At 47.6% G+C, this 20751-nt stretch overlaps 1 protein-coding gene across 2 annotated transcripts in view; it reads left to right on the forward strand.

Annotated features, from left to right (window-relative positions):
• Positions 1 to 20751, forward strand: part of LOC123388182 (piggyBac transposable element-derived protein 5-like) — a 35527-nt gene that overhangs the window by 11200 nt on the left and 3576 nt on the right. The window contains exons 1-4 of one of the 2 annotated variants that reach the window (XR_006602743.1): positions 1096 to 1228; positions 11196 to 11337; positions 17852 to 18040; positions 18145 to 18322. Coding sequence is in view for 1 of the 2 variants with exons in the window: in XM_045067384.1 (XP_044923319.1) it covers positions 11196 to 11314 (119 nt within the window). In the remaining variant the exon portion in view is untranslated. Of the gene's footprint in view, positions 1 to 1095; positions 1229 to 11195; positions 11338 to 17851; positions 18041 to 18144; positions 18323 to 20751 lie in introns of those variants that run through there. The other variant, XM_045067384.1, reaches the window with a different exon arrangement.

Below are 20751 nucleotides of genomic sequence, written 5' to 3' on the forward strand. Positions count from 1 at the left end.
ACCGCTTTTGATGGTTTTTGTAGTTTTAGAGGAAAACAAACTGCACCCTGATCTCCCTCTCAGAGAGAAGCCTCAGTCTGGCTGCAGAGCCCAAATAAGTTCCCCCTTGACCGCTGCCAGAGCAGTTTCCAAGTCGCTGTCCCTGGGGATGGAGGATCTTTTGCTTGTACCCAAATGCACAGCAGCAGCCGCTTTGGGCACCTCCAGACTCCTAGAGAGGTTCCAAGCAGCAATTGCACACTGAGATTTTCCCGCTGGCCCGGGCTGGGAGTGCCTGGTCTTTCTGGGTCTAAGAGCGCCCACCTTGCACGCACCAATTTCAGGGAAGACAGAGGTTCACGTGCGGGTCTCAGGCTCTGAGAACGGGACACAGGTCTGAGAGCACCAGGCTGGGCCTTCGCGCACCTCTCTGGGGCGAGAGTTTGGTGCAGGCTCTGAAACAAGGGCCTGTATCAAAGGGCACCGGCGGGGCCTTTATACCTCTCTCAGGGGAGTATCTCAGGCTCTATAGCAGGACTCTCGCATTCTGCCGCCTGGTGTGGCTCCCATCCCCTCACAGGAAACGGACCCCATGCATTCTCGCGTGCGCTGGCAGCTTAGGGACCAAGAGCTGGTTTCTCTGCCGCACTCTCTCTGCCTTAGCGCCAAGGGAGGCTGTCCTGGGACCGGGGACTTAAGCCCCTGTCCCTAGCCGCCCTGATTCCCACAATTTCCCCCGAGATCCTTTGCTCTTTTGGAGTGCTTTCAACCAGTCTCCGAGTTAATGCTGGTCCCCAGACGCAGGGCACTCTCGCTCGTATTGGGGTATTACTTTCCAACTGGTTGCCTCTGGTAGCTCCCTCCCCCTTTTGTTTATCTTCTGATATCAGTTCACAGTTCCCACTCCGCTTTACCTGCCCACTGGCTTCTTCTCCCCCTGTAGAGATCCAGATGTGTATAATTCTGATCTCAGGCTGATTTCATGGGTGATTGGAGTTCATGGGTGATTGGTAGGTAATCAGCTCATTTTGGGGTACCAGTTGAAAAGACGCCTCCTCCTACTTCCGCGCCATTTTGTCCCCCCTCTTAACTTTTTTTTTTTTTTTGACAGCACAAGTAGAGGGAGAGGATGAAAGAGAAGCAGGATCTGCACTGAGCAGGGAGCCAGATGCAGGGCTGGATCCCAGGACCCTGGACAGATGCTGCACTGAGGGAGCCACCCAGACACCCTTTTAGACCTAGGATGCAGGTAGGAGAAGCAAGCCAGGGGTTCCTTGGCCCAACACTAATGACCATGGCTCAGACAAATCCATCTTCCACTGCAGGCTTCCAGATACTCTGCGAAGGAGACATTCCCCTTCCTGTCCCTGAATGCTCTGCCAGTTCAAGGCAGATCCATGTTTCTGAGGGTTCCTCTTTGGTCATTCTGTCAGGGACAGCCAAGAGGGCTCCAAGCCTGTGTGGACCCCAGGCCTGGGGATCCCAGCCCCGAACTCTTTCCTCTGCCCTTGATGACCCCAGAATAGATCAATTCAGCAACTGTCAATCCATGCCAGGCCAGGGAACAGACACAGCAGTACACAAGACCAACTCGCCTTGGTCCCAGGAGCCTGGATTCCCCAAGGAGGGCTTCACCTGGTCTCTGAAGGGGATTCCAGGGGTTCCAAGATGGCCATGGGTGGAGCCCACCAGGTAGAGAGGCCCCTGGAGAGTGTCCACTGGCACTGAGCAGACGGAAGATCCCCTAAGGCCTTCCCTCGCGGCTCCACTGTGCCCTGGGGAGAGAAAAGGGCCAGCCACACCGCACCGGGGCCACAGCTCAGCCGCCCAGGAGCGGCAGCGGGCCTAGCCTGGAACCAAGCAGCAGCAGGGAGGCCGGGGCTGGGCGGGGGACTTGGGTCCTGGAGTCAGCAGAAGAGCAGCGGGAACCGGCAGGGGGCGCAGCCAGGCCCCTCACCGGACAGGACACACAGGAGGCTGGGCGAGGGCGCGCGGGCCTGCAGAGGCCTGCACCGCTGTTTGCCGCCCCCCACCCGCCGCAGCGCCCACCGCCTTCTGCGGGCCCCAGCAAACTAACTGCGCAAGTAGCGCCTCCCGCCTCCCGGGGAGGCAGGGGTTCTGGGCTGGCGGGGCAGGGCGCGGGGGAGTGCATCGGTGCCCTGCTGACTCAGGTACTGAGGGGCTGGGGAGGGGTAGGGGCGCTAGGGAGAGAGGGAGGCTGTGTCCCTCCTGCCCGCTGCCACCTGCTGCTTCGTCCAAGGGAGCGGGAGGGGGGCCTGGCGGACAGGTTCCTGCTGGCCTGGTGCTCTACGCCCCATAGCCCTTGCCCCACAGCCCTTGCCCCACAGCCCTCGCTCCACTTCTCTGTATCCAGGGAACCTGTGGGGCCCTACTGACATCAAGGACCAGCACCACTGGGCTCCTCTGACCCCCGGAGAGACGCCTGTGCTGACAGGCTTCTTTTCCAGAACTTGATGGAAAATTTTGTCCCTCAGAATCGCTGGGCTCCCCAACCTGAGAGGAGCTGGCTCTGCCCGCACAGCCAGGGCCCCACTGGGCCCCCTCCACCTCAACTGCCTTTTACCCAGGAGCCCCAGGATACCATTCCTTTCTGGCCCATGGACCCCTTCCCCCCACCCCCACCCCCACACCTCTACTTTGGGCCTGCGACCACCCTGGGATCACTTCCATCTCCGGCCCCCTACCCCACAGGTCCTTGTCCACCTCCAGGCCTGACCCCTGGCCCCTCTCACCTCTGGAGTCACTGAAACCCTTCCACTTGGGGGCCCCTGGCATCTGCGATCCCAGACTCCTGGGACACCCCTCCACCTTGGAGCTCCCTACCCTGTTTCCTCTAGGAACTGCTGTGCCTAGATCACCAAAACCCCACATTCTCAAGCCAGCTGTCTTCGGGCCAGGGACTCAGGTATCCTCAGGGACCCTCCTTTCTGGGGCACATACTCCTCTCTGTGCAGGAGAGACCAGAGAGAGCAGGCTTGGGGATCCTTCACTCCAGCTGGATGGAGGGGCAGAAGCTGGGTTGTGTGTGAGGGGGTGCTCACAGGTGGCCTCCCTGGGTAAGGAGCTTCCAGGAGGAAACTTCAGGTCGAGGCCATGATGTGGAAGCCTCAGGAAGCACTGGCTGCACAGACTCCAGGCTCCTGGCTTGGGCAGTGGGCATTTAGTGGCCAGAGCCCTACAGGGCCAACCCCATCCAAACCCACCCCACCCTGGCCGGGTTTTTTGTCTTGAATTTGCACAGCAACCTTTTCTCCAGTATGAAATTGAAAGCTTTGCTTTGGAAAGTTTTGTGTCCAGGAGGCTCCTGGGCATCCACTTACTTTATTTCCGGAGGCTAGTTGAGGAGGGTGGAGTCTTTGGGACCTTAACAGCAGGTCTCCTGATCCTTCCTGACTTCCTTTTTTTATTTTTTTAGATTTATTTATTTGAGAGAGAGAGAGATAAAGAGCACACCACAGAACACATGCAGGCACAGGTGAGTGGGCCAGGTGAATGGACCTGTGCCAAAACAAAGAGTAAGATGCTCAACCAGCTGCAACCACCACCCCCCCGCCCCCCTTTTACAGATGGGTTACATCTACAAACTGTTAGGTGCTTTGCCTGGACCCAGCTAGTCTTACAGCAGTCCTAGGACACTGTCTCTTGCCCAGTGTCTCTGGTCAGTACCAACCCATGCCTCAAGTGTGGGAATGACTTCTTCCTGACTCCTTTTTTTTTTTAAAGATTTTTTATTTTATTTTATTTTATTTGACAGAGAGAGATCACAAGTAGGCAGAGAGGCAGGCAGAGAGAGGGGAGGGGGAGCAGGCTCCCTGCTGAGCAGAGAGCCCGATGCGGGACTCGATCCCAGGACCCTGAGATCATGACCTGAGCCGAAGGCAGCGGCTTAACCCACTGAGCCACCCAGGCGCCCTTCCTGACTCCTTCTTAACTCCCTGTCCAGCCTGGGTTGCCCCCCCCCCCTCCAGGCTGTCCTAGTTGTATATATTGGATCTCTGTAGATTGTGGGCACCATCAGATCCTCACCTGTCGTGGCCGGCGCAACAAATCAACCAGGAACATGAGGGTAAGAGGATGAAGAAAAGAACTCGAGAAGCAAAGAGATGGGGGGCAGGAGGAGCACTGAGGAGGATGTCCAACAGTGCTAAGTTTATTCAAAGCATTAAGGCCATATATATAGTGACATTACATCTGTGTTTAGTTAAGCAACTACGGTTCCTCATGACGCCAAATGGCTGATGCCAGTACAAATACAGCAAACCTGAAAGTAATTTATGGGCTGTACTAAGGCAGCAAGGACCAGCAACGAACTTTTTAGCCCAACCGAATTGTTCTCATTTGTTTAGTAAGCATGTGGGAAGTCACGTAGGCGAGCGCACAACACATAGCACAGACTCTTTCCCAGTGCTACTCAACTTTTCCCGTCCTAAACCTTTTGTTAGGTTATTTGGACTTTAAAGGAGGCACAAGTCAGGGTCTGGTTTGGCTCTCGTCTCAAGTCTTATTGCGGCCTCCCACACTCACCGAAATGAGACCATGGCTCAGGGTTATGGAGTGAATATACCCTTTAGGAAACATTAAAGGACGTAGCATAACTGGTCCGGGGTCACCCAGCCTGTGAGAGGCATGGGTGAGATTCAGACTGCACTGGGTCCCACAGCCATTTTCAGCTCACCTTAGTGTCCAACCTGGTCCCAGAAGGTTCCTGCTCAGGACTTTGCTTTGTGCTGAGCTGGGCTTGCTTCCTGCCTGTGAAGCCATTTTCACAGTGTGTCCCCAGCCCACCCTCTCACATTGAGCATCAGTGCTGCCTTGGCTGGCCTCTGTTGATCGTGCCGTTCCTCTCCATCCCTCTGTCACCCCTCCAGCCCACTGTCCCACTGCACTTCCTCTTAACCCTGGTCTGTTGAAATCCTCTCTAACAGGGAAGACCTGCTTATCAGAGCAGCTTGATTTGGAATCCGTCTCCCCTGGAGGTCAGAGCTTCTGACCATCATGTCCCCAGCCTCAGCACTGGGGATGCCTGCCCAGCCTATTCTGGGTGCTCGTGGAGCTCTGGGATCTTGGAGAAGATTTGCCATGAAAATAAGCATTTATACATAACACGGAAGAGAAGATTTGAGGAAAATGAGTGGGTGTCATCTGGTAATGTTTGTGTTAGGATGGTTCTGAAATTTCTGGGCCCTGACTTACCAAGAATCCTAGGTTGCCCAGCTGGAAGGACCTCAGATAGATCAGCTGGGCTCCTCACCTCATTTGACAGATGGGAAGTTGAGGCCCAGAGCTTAGTGCCACAGAGCAGGAGTGAGGAGAGATGTTAGTGACAGGAAGAAACCATAGGGTAAGCACAAAGTGGCTGAGCCTGGGCTTTGTTTATGCAAATGAGTTGCTAAAACAGTGGGCCTGAGGCTGCTGACCCTATCTAGTGCCCAGCAAGAAGTAACACCAGCCCACACCTTCTGAGGTTTAACTCATGCCAGGAATGATTCTCAGTGTTTTATTTGTGGGCACCTGGGTGGCTCAGTTGTTCAGCTGAGGTTATGCTCCCAGGGTGCTGGGATCTAATCCTCACCAGGCTTCCTGCTCAGTGGGAAGCCTGCTCTCCCTTTTCACACTCCCCCTGTGTGTGTTCCCTCTCACCCTGTCTCTCTCTCTCTGTCAAATAAATAATAAAATCTTCCTGCGGAGCAAAACAACAACAACAACAACACCAAAATGCTTTATTTGCCTTAGGAGATAGGGTCTGTTATGGCTACCATTTTAATGCATGGAAATATGGGCACAGGGGAGCTAAAGGAGTCCAAGGTCACACAGCTTGCAAGTGGAGGAGCCAAGATTTGAACCCTGGGCAGCCTGCCTCCAGAACCTGTATTATTTTTTCCCCTTGTGTATGTCATTTTTAAAAACCTTTCCCTGAATTCTAACAGAGATGTGTAAACATTGTTAAGCATGTAGTTTATTGATCATCACAAAGCTTAGGTTCTGAAGCATTGCAGCAAGCTGGGGTGGGCTTTGATGTCAGACCTGGTTGGAATCCAGTTTCTGGTGCTGCATGACCTTAGGTGACTTACTCAGCCTCAGTTTCTGCACTGAGTTTGGCAGCCTTGTGATGAGTAGATCGTGTGACAGTGCCTAGCGGGTTTGGTGCCTGGCGAGTGTTTAATAAATGGTTTTCTCTTCTTAATAATGAAGATTCTAAGTTGTGTTGGTTTTGTTAAGCAGTCCGAATTCCTTCCTCATCGGTCAGTTCCCTGTCAGTCGCCTTGTAGGTACTTGTGATGAGTCACTTTGGTAAGTCACTATATATAGCTGAAACATTTGGGGGTAGTGGGGGGACACACCCCCTGCCCCCACTGCCCCTGCATTGAAAGTCTGTAATTTAAAATGTTCCACCTGTGCCTGTTTTTTCTTTTTTTTTTTTTTAAACATAACCACTTTGGGACAGTGAAAGTTATATGTCTTCTCCTTAGGGTTGTGACGGCGCCTTTGGGGACCTGCAACAGCTTACTTCCAGTTTCTGTCTGGTATGCTGATGGGCCAGAATTTATTTTAAAAACATTCCATCACATTCCAGGCACCTGTAAGGAGGAATATGTTGAACTTCTCGGAAATTATTTTTTGGAACTGTTTTTATCCTGAGGAATAATCCATTTAAAAATTGAATGACCTTTATGGTTGACTTTTCCACTCTACATAATACAAACAAAACTCGATGTTTTCAGCTGCTTCTGCAGCAGTGGGAAGAGCAAGCCTGTGGGAGTCCTCCCCAGGTTGGCCCCAGCACAGAGCTGCATCATTCTACACACCCCTCATGCCTTGTCTCCTTGTCTGTGAGGTGGTAATGATGGTGCAGGGAGCTCCAGGGGTTGTCGTGAAGGTTACAGAGATGGGGGGTGTAAACTTTGAACAGTGTGCCCCACATAAAATGCAGATCTGGTGAGCAGAGGCAGCTGCTCCCATTAATTGTTGATGCCAAGGCACTGGAGTTCCACAACAGCCTATGCCTTTCTTTCCTGGGTCCTTTTTGTCTCAGCCACCACCTTAGAGAAAGTGACTCACCAAGGCTGGTGCTTGTGGAGCCCTCTACAAAGCCAACTAATTCACACGGGCAATGCCCTGGAGATAAGGGGGTTTTCCTGGGTGGTAGGACCCCATTTCAGAGGCTTAACTAGCTGGTTTCTCCTACCTGGTCCTGTCCTCCAGGGTCAAGATGAAGGCCTGCCAGGAGCCTGGTGGTCTCACCAGAGATTTCCACTGGAAGCATGAAGGACCCCATGGGGCCTCGTGCAGAATGACATGGGTGTTGGAGGGAGAACAGGGGGGACATCGCCTGTACCATCATGGGCAGGTCACTATATCTGGCTCACGCCGGCTTTCTTCCCATCGGGGAAATGGCAGAAGACCATGCTTTTTCACAGGAGGGATGAGGGTTTAGGGAGGTATTTGATGACTGTGTTGGGGCTGCATGAGTAACAGAGTTGACGGAGGGGCCTTGGAGTCACAGACTTGGGTTCAGGCCCCTGCTGCTGCCACATAAAAGTAGATCGCTTGGGTAAGCCATGGACCTCAGTGTCCCCCTCTGTGTACTGGGGATAATACCTAGCATGTAGGTCTGTGAGGGGTACAAAATAGAAGGCCATATTAGGAGCTTAGAGAAGAGCCTGGTACTCACTAGATTGTAGTTTTATAGTGATACTCTGGCATCACTGGTGTTGCAGACCTGGTCCTATCCTCTGGAAGCTTTGGCTGTGTGACAGATGGCTTATGAGGCCGTGGCTGACAGAAAGAAGCAGTGTCTGTCTTTTCTTAAGATTAAGGGTACAGAGGGGTGCCTGGTGGCTCAGTCGTTGAAGCATCCAACTCTTGGTTTCAGCTAAGGTCATGATCTCAGGGTGGTGGGATTGAGCCCTGAGGTGTGCTCTGCTCTCAGTGTAGAATCTGCTGGAGTTTCTATCTCCCTGTATTTGTGTGTGTGTGCTCTCTCTGTATCTCTGTCTCTGTCACTCTCTCCCTAAAATAAATGAATCTGTAAAAATAAATATATACATACATGCATAAGTTAATTAATTATGGGTACAGAAATCAGTGATGGAGCTGGGCTGATGGGACGCTTGGCAGCAAACACAGGTGCACCCTGCTTGAAGGCTCGGGGGTAGCTGAGGTGTCGCCAGTGGTGATGGGGGTGTGAGGAAGTTGCCTCATGCAGCATCCAGAGGGGAACTTAGATGGGGAGGGTTCCAGGGAGTAAATGCCCATGGGTAGGAAGCATCTTCAGGCAGATGAATGTCAGAGAGTGTCCTCATGGATGGGGAGGCACCCTTTCTCCCTGAAGCTGCCCACGAGTGGAGGTGTGCCTGCTGGGGACATAAGTAAATCATTGGGGTTTAGCCTCCTAAGCTGTTAATTTATGAAAATGTGGCCAAGACCTTGTCTCACTGCTTTTTAAAGAGAAGTAAATTAAACTGTTGTTTGGGATGGTGTTGTCTTCCAAAGGCTCATTCAGAGTCAGTGGCAGAGCTGCTGTGGGCTTTCCAACTTGTCTGGAAAGCCTGGTCCAGGCAAGGGTGAGGGATATTCCCATCTCTTGGGGTCTCTTGCCCTCTCTGTTTATGGCAGAACGTGGTTTTGTGACTGGTAAATGAACAGGCATCTTGTGCAGATCCTTCAGCTCTTCGTGTGGCTGCAGTAGAGGAAATTCCCATTCACTGGGCACAGACTGTGGCTGGACGGGCGGTGTGGCGGGGCTCTCACCGAGCATTCTCCTTTCACGTAATCCCCGACCAGACATGAGTTTTGTGGTGTTGCCACTTTCCTGCTGGCCAGGAGGGAAGTTGAGGCCCAGGAAAGTTACACTTTCTCGCTGTGGTAAGCGGCAGAGCCATGTCAGCCGGTCCAGGCCCTGGCTTTCAGGTCTGTTTGCTGTGAGCATTTCCTCTTGTGTTTCCAGCTTTTGGCCTGTTTGACCTATCAAACTATTGATGGTGTATTGATAATTCTAATACTCTCGACATTGTGAGAGATTAGCTCTTCACTTTGTGCTAGAAATGTTTCTTGCTGTATTTTTCTTTTAATTAAAAAAAAAAAAGTCAAAGTCCCACGTTTCTGCCCATTTGAATCTCCCTGAGTCTCCCTGTTGTGAAGTGGTTGGGTTTGGGGATTTCTAGGGCAGGGGCCCTGACATAGTTGGTGGTGGCTTTGCCTGGAGGAGCCCATGGCTCAGGACTTAGAGTGGGGACTGGAGCAGTGTGAACTGTGGCCTGAAAATGTGTTCATGTGTGCTGAGGTGGTGCCCAGATTCTTTTGGAGAATGAACTGAGGTTTTGATCAGTAGGTTAGAGAAACACTTGATGGAATAACACTGATAATTTTGTTTTTGTATTCAATCCTAATTTTGTGTTTTTGTTTTCGTGTAGTGCAGTGTGCTCTATGTTCTAAGAAAAAATTGGCAATCAATTCATACAGTATCATGATTTAATAATCCTTCCTCACTCACCGGGTCATATTTCAGGTTTTTATATGTAGTTTTTATATCTGTAGTTCTGTTTCTGAATTCTGCATTTTGATTCATTCTTTCATTTTTAAATTTCTTATTTTAGGATTTTATTTATTTGAGAGAGAGAGAGAGAATGAGCTAGGAGCAGGGGCAGAGGGAGAAGGAAAGGGAGACTCCTCACTGAGCAGGGAGCCTGATGTGGGTCTCAGATCCCAGGTCTCTGAGATCAGGACCTGACCCATAGGCAGATGCTTAACAGACTGAGCTACCCAGGTGCTGCCGCATTCCTTCACATTTTTATTTTTACTCCAGTGTTGCACTGCTTGGCTGGTTGCTTCAGTTTCTGGGAGGGAGGGAGATGGCCCCCTCCCCTGTTCTTCTAACAAGTTTGCTTTTGCTGCGTTGACTGGAGAAGGGCCAGGCTTCCTGAAGATGAGTAGGATGATTCAGTGACACCCAAAAGGCAGTGGCTATCATTGTTCCCACTGTGCTTCAACAACTTCACCCACTGACTCTTTGATGATGGCAGCCACCAGCAAATCTTCTGCAGAGGACTGCTGCCTTGGGATGCTTTTCTTGTGGTGCTGGACTTCATTCCCCCTGGCAGCCAGTACAGCTAGGATTAGAACCTAGGAAAAGTCCCATTAGAACCCAAGAAAGTGGGGTGCCTGGGTGGCTTAATCGATTGTCTGCCTTTGGCTCAGTTCATGGTCTTAGGGTCCTGAGATCAAACCCTGCACTAGTGTCCGTGCTGGCTGTGGAGCCTACTTAAAATCAAACAATCAGAAATCAGCCCAAGAAAGTACCCTCCTTTGTGTTGGTCTATACTGTGGATCAGATTTTATTTTTCTTTTCTTTTTTTCTTTCTTCTTTCTTTTTAAAGATTATTTATTTGTCAGTGAGAGAGCACAAGCAGGGGGAGCAACAGGCAGAGGGAGAGGCAGGCTTCTGGTTGGGTAAGGAGTCTGATGCCGGAATTGATCCCAGGACCCTGTGATCATGACCAGAGTCATGTTAGGCTGCTGCCTAACAGACTGAGCCAACCAGGCATCCCCCAGGATCAGACTTCAATAACCCTACCAGATTTCTTTAGCTTTGACATTTTAAAGGACAATGAAAGCTAGCTAAACCTACACCAGGATTCTGCATCTGCTGGGGCTGTGCTGTCCGGGCCTATGTGCCTCCTGTTCTTCTAACCCCATCAATTCCACCCATGTTTTAGCCAGAGAACTGTAGGCAGGTGTGGGTGTGTCACTGAAAGCTTTGACTCATCATTCATATCTTTATTGTAAGCTTATAATCTTTTTTTTTTTTTTTTTTTTGGGTAAGATTTTATTGATCTGTTTGTTTATGAGAATGAATGGGGAGCAGAGGCAGAGGGAGAAGCAGACTCCCTGCTGAGCAGGAAGTCTGACATAGGGCAAGATCCCAGGATTATGACCTGAGCCCAATGCAGATGCTTAACCAACAGAGCCACCTAGGCGCCTCTTTATTTTTCCTTTATTGATTATCTGCCTTTCTGAGGCAGCGTTCTACCTGGGTTTTCATAACTCTTCCACTAGTCTGGCCTATTTTGAGGTAATTCCTATACATTTTGGCTATGCTGCTAAATGATGCTATGACCTTGGACTCTTTTTTTTTTTAACCTCTCTGAGCCTTGGTTTCCTCTGTGCTAATGGGGATAATATACCCTCTCTTGCAGATGTGTGGAGGGCCATGGCTGACTTGGATGCAGTTGGAGTCATCTCACGGCACATGGAATACACAATTTATCTTGCTTCCTGTCTTGATAACGACATCTTGGTTTTCATGCTGTCTTAGAACAAGTAGAACTTGACTTACATGTAAGTTGTGAATTCACGTACTTTTGACAGAGGTGTTATTTTAGTTTAGTTTAGTTTAGTTTAGTTTAGTTTAGTTTAAAGCAGGCTCCACACCCAGTGCAGAGCCCAGTGTGGAACTCAAACTCACCACCTTGAGATCAAGACCCGAGCTGAGATCAAGAGTTGGCCGCTCAACCAGCCTAGTCACCCAGGCATCCCTTCTGTTTATCATTTTTCAAAAAATGTGACAAGTAACACTTTTTCTGCCTGTACCTGTCCTCACACCTGCTATGCTGGCCTGGGGGCCAGACGTGTAACTGGTGTGGTGCTGGTGATGATGAGCAAGACAATTGTTAAGTCTTTTTACCCTAATTGCTGTTGTCCTATTATTTCCCTTTTTTTTTTTTAAAGATTTTATTTTATATCGTGGTGATATATACAAAAACTGTTGCTTCTTGTCCTGCATTAAAACTTGAATATGTAGGGCATTTTTCAAGGATTCATCACTGGAGATACAGTATTTGTTTTTCTCTGTCTGACTTATTTTGCTTAGCACAATGCCCTCTAGGTACATCCATACTGTTGTAAATATCAGGATCTCATCCTTTTTGATGGCTGAGTAATATACCATTGTGTGTATGTACCACTTCGTCTTCTGTTGCCGGACACTTGGGCTGCTTCCATACCTCGGCTATGGAAAAAAAAAATGCTGCAGTAGGCTTAGGGGTGCCTCTGTGCTTTCAGAATGTTGAGTCTGATGTGTCAACTGCCACAACAGTCGTGGCAACTCAGGAAGGGAGCCGGGTCCAGGAGGTAAGAGGAGGAGTGCAGCTTTAGGCAATCTGAGTTGAGGTGTCTGTGGGACCCGCAGGTGTAGGTTCTGGTTGGACAGTCAAAATGTAGGGATGGGTGCTTGGGGGAAGAGAGATGCAATCATGCTGTTGCCAAGGGATATATTCCGTGTAGAGAGAGTGACAGTTAAGGATTTAGGGTAATTCCTTCTTTTCTTGGGCAGATAAAGGGGAAGAATAAAGGAGTAGTGGATGGAAGGGGAGGGACGTGGCTTTGATGCCAGGAAGGCATTTTTGCACAGATGTCTAGAGAAGAGAGATTTCAAGGAATGAAATGTCAGCAATGTTCGATGATGTGAAAAGTTGCAAAGCAGCTTGATTAGGGGGTGGGGGTAGATCGAGGAGGTTGTCACTGAGTACTGAAAGAAAATGGGAGGTGAGTCGTGGAGTCCTAAGCCAGACAGAGAGATAGAGTGATGGGGCGTGAGACCATGGAGGTCACACACAAGAATAGCCTTTTAGAAAGTTTGATGGTAAAGACACAGACGATCATAACTCCAGACATAGCTTGGACAAGGGTGGGTTTTACAGGCTGTGTTTACCTATTTGCAGGTTGACTGAAGGGAGATGACAGATGGTGCATGCTGCTGGGGGTGTTGTGGGTTGAGATGGGATCAGGTATACAGAAAAGCACACAGAGAGGAGTGTATGGATGCCCTGACTGCTTCTGTAGAACGCGAGGCCAACATTAGGCATGGAGGGAATGGAACGTGGCTCAAGGAGATGTGCAGTCTCAGATACAGACCACATGGCTCAGAGTCTTACAGGGCTCTCCTTGCCTCTGCGTGGCCCTTCTCACAGGGTTTAAGTTTTGAACAGTCCTTTTGTTGCTCTGGGTTTGGGGTGTGACTGGAGAGACAGAGCAGAGAGCAAGGGCTGAGGAAAGACCAAGAGGGCAGGAACTCACAGAGGGGAGTCTACTACCCTCTCTGCCTTCCCTTGTATGGGCTCTCTCCTGATCTGGATGGACGGATGACCTGCCATTACTTCTTTTAAAAATGCATTTTGCTTTACCCTGCCAGAAAGCAACACATGTTTATTGAAGAATAGTGGGAAACCCCAGAGAAACTGAAGGAAGAAAATAAGCACTCAGCTGAAGACAACCATTCAAAAGTTCTGGCACCTTTTCCTCCCAACTTTCACTGAAGTTGAACAGATAAATGTATATATATGAAGTGATTTCTGGGAAAGACCAAAAAAAAAAAAAAAAAAAAAGATACAAACAACAAGAAAACAAAAAAGAGAACAAAGCAGAAGAAAACGGTGTTCATTTTCTTCCTGAGGCTGCCCCCCTTCCTCCGTACTGCTACTTGGTTTTTACTACCTGCTTTTCTCCCTGGGCTTTCTTGACAAAACATGGTTCCACTACTTTTACCTTCTTCAAAGTGTTTGACAGAGTCGTTTGCTTTCAACATGGAGTTTGAGCAAAATGGACTATTGTTTTAAAATATTCTATCATGTGTGCTGTAATATCTCATCCTGGACATGATACAAATGCTATGATCAAAAGAGGAGATGCTTTTAAAGTGATCACTAGAGTTGTGAAATTCATTGGCATGATCCTTCTTTTTTTTTTTTTTTTAAAGATTTTATTTATTTATTTGACAGACAGAGATCACAAGTAGGCAGAGAGGCAGGCAGAGAGAGGAGGAAGCAGGCTCCCTGCAGAGCAGAAAGCCCGATGCGGGGCTCGATCCCAGGACCCTGGGATCATGACCTGAGCTGAGGGCAGAGGCTTAACCCACTGAGCCACCCAGGCGCCCTGAAATGATGCTTCTTTTGAGGGTCATAATTCATTTAATTTTTTTCTGCTCCAGCTTAACCTTCGCAGTCTTCAGTTGTTATGTGCATTAGACACAGTATTAGCAGTAGTGGCAGTAAAAATACTCCTGTCACCCTTTACAGGTACCATTTTACTAGCATCGCCTTACAACTGTAGCAGCTTTAAATCCTGTTTCCACCCTGTTCATTCCTTTAAATGCCTTTTCTCTCTGGCTTTCCTTAAAACCTTTTCTTAGTTTTTGGTGTTCTATAGCTTTACCACAAAATGTTTAATTGAAGATTTCTCATCTTGCTTGGTATCTGTGCATTTCCTGTATTTCTGGATTTATCATTTCTGTAATATCCTCAGCTGTTTTCTTCTGAAATGTTGACCCTGTCCTACTGTACTTCCCAGGATTCTTATTTAAACCTCCCGTCTGTTGTTTGTGTCTCTCAAGCTGGCATTCATCCTCTTCTCCTGCCTCCTTGTGTTGCATTCTGGGGAATGTCTTCACTTCTTGGTGCAGTGTTGTGAAGTCCTTCATTCGGGGCTCATCTACTGCCCCACCATTCTGGTGTGTTTTCTGTTGTGTTTTACGTCTCAGTGATTTTTGGTCCCTGTTTAACTTCCTTCAGTTCCATGTTCACACTTGGCCTGTTGCTTTTGATAGGCTCTTGATCCTTCTTCATTTTTAAACCCCTTTTGTGTTCTTAAACAATTAACATGTAATATTTTCTATTCTGTATCTGATCATTCCAGTGTCTGAAGTCTTCATTTTCCCTCAGTCTTCTGTCTCTAACAGTGGCCTCATTTCTTGCATGCTCTGTGAAGGGATTTTGAGACCAGATTTATTGGAACATAGATGTAATCTCTTTTAATTCTGTTTTTTGGTGGTTTTTTGGTTTGTTTGTTTTTTCCTGGAGGGTTTGTCTTTCCTTTGCCAGGAGGCTGGGAGTGTTCTTAGTTGGGATCACTTTGGTCCCATTTGAGGGTCCTGGTTTATTAAGGAAAATCAGGTTCAGTTCCCCCAACTTACCATGTGGTGGGAACGGGGTCTGGAGGGCACAGGCCTGTAGAGATCCTGCAGTGAAAAATGGCATTTGTTCTCTGGCACCCTGATTTGTTTCTCTTGAACTTGTTGCTTACAGATCAGGTTTTGGCTCACTTGTTTCTGCCACCTCCCTCTTCCTCCTGCTTTTTTTCCTACCGTTTTCTAAGTCCTTTGTTAGTTTTCCGATGTCCTCTAAAGCCCAGAAATGTTTTGTGAATTCCATTTGCCATCACTAATTGCAAGTCTCATCCTGCAGCAGGAAGGCCAGAGCCAGACACTGTAATGCTCTACCTCCCACAGAGGAGATTTTTAATACCCTACCCTCTCCTCGTGTTCAGAAATTCTAGATTGGAGATGGAGTTATGGATACATTACCATCTACAGAGGATTAGTTGCCTATATAATAGAACAAGTATGCATTATTCTAATCTTCCTAAAACTTCCATTTTGCATAATAAATATGAATGAATGAATAAGGAACCCGCATTACTTTAGTTTATGCAGATGTTCTCTTTCTGTCTCTGGCTTTAGATGTTAGGTTGTAATTTGTATGGTTCATTCTGAAAATTGGGTAACTTCATTCTTTTTTTCTACATGTTGGTGCCATATAAAGTGATGATTTATGGAGATTCAGAGGTAAATATTTATCAACATCTAAATAATTGGGGAAGGCTTCCTTTACAAAAGGTAGAATTATTAAGATCTGTTTAATCACAGAAGGGATATCCTGTAAAGCTAGCCCATAAATAAAAAGTGGATCAGAAGAAAGCAGAGAGAGGAGAGAATTTGGAAGGAGCACGTGTAGGGACACCTACTGCCTATCCCTGTAAGTCAGGGGCAATCCGGAAGGGAAACCTTGTTAAAGGAGGCAGTAGTGTTTAGATGTAATGAGCTACTGGAAACCTCACAGTGTTCTGGTGAAGCAAGTGGTGTGCAATCAAGTCCGCCAGCCCAGTTGAAGTTGTGGCTTCAGGCATCAAGCGAGCAGGCCTTTCTGTCTGCCTTTATCTCCAGTGGGAGCGACTTGTCCTCCTTGAAGTCAGCCTCCAGACATCTTTTCCTGTCGCTACACATCTGTGCATCACTGAGAATTTCTGCGGTTGTTGCTTCATGGAGATGTTTGTCAGTTTTGGGTTTTGTTTGTTTTGTTTTTTTCCGAGGTTCACTTGCTAACTTTTCTTTTCTCTTAAAAAAATATATATTTAATCTAGGGGTGCCTGGGTGGCTCAGTGGGTTAAAGCCTCTGCCTTCAGTTCGGCCTGAAGAGCCCACATCAGGCTCTCTGCTCAGCAGGGAGCCTGCTTCCCTTCCTCTCTCTCTGCCTGCCTCTCTGTCTATTTGTGATCTCTGTCTGCCAAATAAATAAATAAAATCTTTAAAAAATATATGTATTTAATCTAGGGGCACTTGGGTGGCTAAGTGGGTGGGTTAAAGCCTGTCTCTTCAGCTCAGGTTATGATCTCAGGGTCCTGGGATTGAGTCCTGCATCAGCAGGGAGCCCTCTTCCTCCTCCTCTCTCTCTCTCTCTCTCTCTCTCTCTCTCTGCCTACTTGTGATCTCTCTCTGTCAAATAAATAAGTAAGTAAATAAATCTTTTAAAAATATATATATAATCTCTTCCAGGAAGAGATTATGCTGAGTGAAATAAGTCAAGCAGAGAGAGTCAATTATCATATGGTTTCACTTATTTGTGGAGCATTACAAATAGCATGGTGGACAAGGGGAGATGGAGAGAAGGGAGTTGAGGGAAACTGGAAGGGGAGGTGAACCATGACAGACTATGGACTCTGAAAAATAATCTGAGGGTTTTGAAGGGGTAGGGGGTGAGAGGTTGGGGGAACTAGGTGGTGGGTATTAGAGAGGGCATGGATTGCATGGAGCACTGGGTGTGGTGCAAAAACAACGAATACTGTTACACTGAAAAATATATATATATATTTCATCTATCATTACCATGTATTTCAAATGGAAGTGGGGGATGATGGTGTGGGACCCCATGAAGTGAATTTACACTGCCATCTTGACAATATAAGTGTCGTACACAGCTGTACTGTGTCCCCTTTCCTTCTGAAATGGATTCTCTCTTCCCAGCTGTTATCAATAGAAGACAGGGGTCTTTGTTCTTGTAGGTGACTTGTCCAAGATCGCACAGCTTTCAAGGTTTAACCTTTGGTCTGATTGTAGGACCCATTTTCTTTAACTCAGTGCCATGCAACTTACCATGTAGGAGTCTCAATACTCTCCTGCTTTTGAAGCTGTACTCCACAGGCCACGTCTACCAGTGCATATCTATTCTTGTCTAGTTCACTCATTTATTGCACACATTTACTGGATGCCAGCTATGTGTTTCAGGCACCTTTCTAGGTGCTGGAGATATGGCAGTGAGCAAGTCAAACACAACCCCCTGCCCTCATTGAGCATGTTCCATTTCCTACTACTGGAAGCATCCACCAGGAACAATGGACTTATGCCAGAAGTCCAGCAATGATATGAGTTCCAGAAATTTCTGAATGGTTCTTTGTGGAAGTGATGATTTTGCGGCAGCCCTCGAGGTAGCTACCTGCACAGGCAAAAAAAAAAAAAAAAAAGGAGGGCTGGTGTAGAAATGCCTGATGAATGGGCTTCAAGGTCAAATAACTGAGCCAGGTCTTTAAGGTCTTATTTAGCTCTGAGATTTTTCAAGAACTTTCCATGACACTTATGCATATTATAGAAAAAACCCTATTCAAAGCACACTGTAAATTTGGAGGACGATTGTCTTTGCATTATTTTTGTGATTAAAGGACAGTTGATGATACAGGCACTGTTGTAAGTCACTTATCCCTGTGCCAGCACGTTGTGGTAAATTCTTTTATCATCCTTATTTTTCAGAGGTAGAGACTGATGCAAACGGAGAAGTTTGGTGGTTCTCCACTGGCCACAGCTAAGCTAGCAAAAAGCAAAAAGCAGAGCCTGCATTGGAACCAGGCACTGTGGCTCCAGACCCCAACTCTTCACCCTTGGGCTTCTTGCCGCACGCCTGCTTCCTTGTCACTAAGAACTTGGTGCAGGAGTTTAACGGTACCTTTAACTTCTAGTTTTTCTTTCTCAGAACTGAATCTGCATTGCAGTGCATCTCTGCATAAACATGTGTTTAATTTTGTCACCTTTAATTTTGTTTTTAGGTAAGATCTGAAGAAGTCAATCTGTTTCTTCTATGGCTTCAAGGACTTCAGACAAACGTTGCAGAAGAGCAGGTGCTGATTTTTGCTTGCCTCGTGCCTGGTTTCCCAGCGATCATGTCATCCAGAGGGACCTGCATGGTGGACACACTCATCAGTCCTAGCCCTGGTGTGGCAGATGGTGAGGAACATTTTAGCCAGCCTTACAGGTTGAAATGACTCTGGAAGTTCTCTTGAGGGATTCCTCAGCTTGTCATGATCCTGAATAGAACCCTTTATTTCGTAGATGGGTTTGGAGGAGGAATTATCCCCTGCTCTTGTTCACAGTAATGTCTTACAGACATTAGAATAGAAAGAATTAGAGCCTTTTTTATATGCAATGAGGACGGGAGACATTTACTGAAGTGGTGGAAACAGGAATGGAAGGGAGGACTCAGATGTTGGAAACAGCAGGAAGTGGAGACACATCATGTATCTGGAGTGTTTTCTTGGCTGTGAATGAAATTTAAATCTGCCATCCAAAACTACTGTTTATTGTCCTCAGCATGATTGTTTCACGAGTGGACATTCATCTGCTCACCCAGCTGTGTATTTTCATGCCACATTCATGGAAAGACAGTAGCTGCTTCCTGGGAAAGTCATGGCAACCATCCGTGTCCCATGAGTCTTTAAGGAACTTGCCAGTTAGGGCCAATGATTGATTAATGCACAGCACTTTATTGCCCAAAGACAGGTATTTGATCCTTAGGCTGACCGAAGCAGAATTTGGCAGAGAGAAGAATAGTTTAGAGGGAGAGGTGGCTTCATGGGACTTTGTACCGTATTTCCAACCCCTTGATGCTCGCTGGCCTGGAGTGTAGCGTGAGCAGGTTCCAAAGGAGGGGCAGATGTATTTTAATGAAGGCCATTTTTTAAAAACCCTTTGAACGTTGGTGAAAGAACTCCTTTTTTTCCCCACTCTGGAGCAAAGATAGATCCACAAGAATCACTCCACTCTTGCCGGCCATATCAGGGGAAAGGATCGCTGAGGACCAAACATGCTTTTTCCTTCAAGTACTATTGAACTGTATGGTTATTCAGGTAAAAGCAAAATCTTGGATAATTCAGGAATGGACTTTCTCTTGATAGGAAAGAGGAAACATTGCTTATTTTCTCCCAGCTCATCCATATTTTGTATGTTTGCTTGTTTGTTTGTTTGTTTGTTTTTTGAGTTGACTCTTTATGATATTTCACTAGAACTTGAATATGTGCTATATCACATCAGCAAAGACCTGGCATACATAATATTTTGTGTGAGAGTGTATGTCAAGCAAACATTTCAGTTCTCCCATCTGCTTTCATATTACCATATTCACACAGAACACTTCACTTCTAACACTGAGGCTGATGCTGTGGATTTTTCACTCACCAGGCAACTCTGCAACACCAGCTGGGTGTCCTTTAGTTTCACTCAGCTTTGACACTGTCTGCCTTGATATGGCATCTGATCCCACAGGTTAAGGTCTCAGTCCCGTGAGACTGTTCCATCACGTTCAGGTGCCAGTCACAAGTAGGAGGGGCCCAGGTTACCCACAACTTCTCTACAACTTGGCTACAAATCAGAGGTTCCTTCAGCTCCTCCTCCGGTTCAACTGAGTGGCTCGCAGAACTCTGGGAAACATTTGTTTTCATTTACAATTTATGAAAGGTATGATAAAGGATACAGATGAACAGTCAGATGCAGAGACACAAAGGGCACAGTCTGGGAGGGTCGCAAGCACAGGAATGTATTCCTGTGGAGCTGGGTTTCATCCCCCTCCTGATACCTGGATATGTTTACTTACCTGGAAGTTTCCTGAAACCCCTGCTTTGAGGATTTAAAAAAAAAAGATTTTATTTATTTATCAGAGAGAGAGAAAGGGGGAGAGAGCGAGCACAGGCAGAGGCAGAGGGAGAAGCAGGCTCCCTGCTGAGCAAGGAGCCCGATGTGGGACTCGATCCCAGGACGCTGGGATCATGACCTGAGCCGAAGGCAGCTGCTTAACCAACTGAGCCACCCAGGCGTCCCTGCTATGAGGATTTTTATGGAGGCTTCCTTACATAGATGTGCTCTGCTTTTAGCCCCCTCCCCTCTCTGGGGGAATGTAGGGGTCGGGGTGGGGGTGCCGAAGATTCTAAATTCTAATCATGGTGTGGTCTTCCTGGTGATGTGTCCCCACTGAGGAGCCAACTGGGAGCCCACCCAGAGTTGTGTTATTAGAACAAAATATTAAACTCAAAATGGATGAAAGACCTCAATGTAAGAGAGGAATTCTTGCCAGTTTTCTTAAGGTGATTCTTTCTCTCTGCTATTCCTCAAGATTCTGTCCTTGCCTCCCTTCCTGACTGCACTGTCCTATTGGGCAATCTTGCCTAATGGGCAGGTGGAATGGACCAGTAGGGTCAAAATGCACAGCTTCTAGAAGACAAAGGGATACTCCAGTCTGCTCTCAGGACTTTGGAGACTTTGTGTTTTTGGTGCTGGCAAAAGGAAATGAGAGAGGAGAGCAGACAAGAAAGAATGCTAAGTCATTAGAGAGAACTGGTGGGATAAAATACAGGCATGATGAGTAGAATGAGTTTAAAAACATG

This window comes from Mustela putorius, unplaced genomic scaffold (assembly GCF_011764305.1).
Source record: "Mustela putorius furo isolate JIRA1106 unplaced genomic scaffold, ASM1176430v1.1 tig00003893_pilon_pilon_pilon, whole genome shotgun sequence".
Lineage (NCBI taxonomy): Eukaryota > Metazoa > Chordata > Mammalia > Carnivora > Mustelidae > Mustela > Mustela putorius.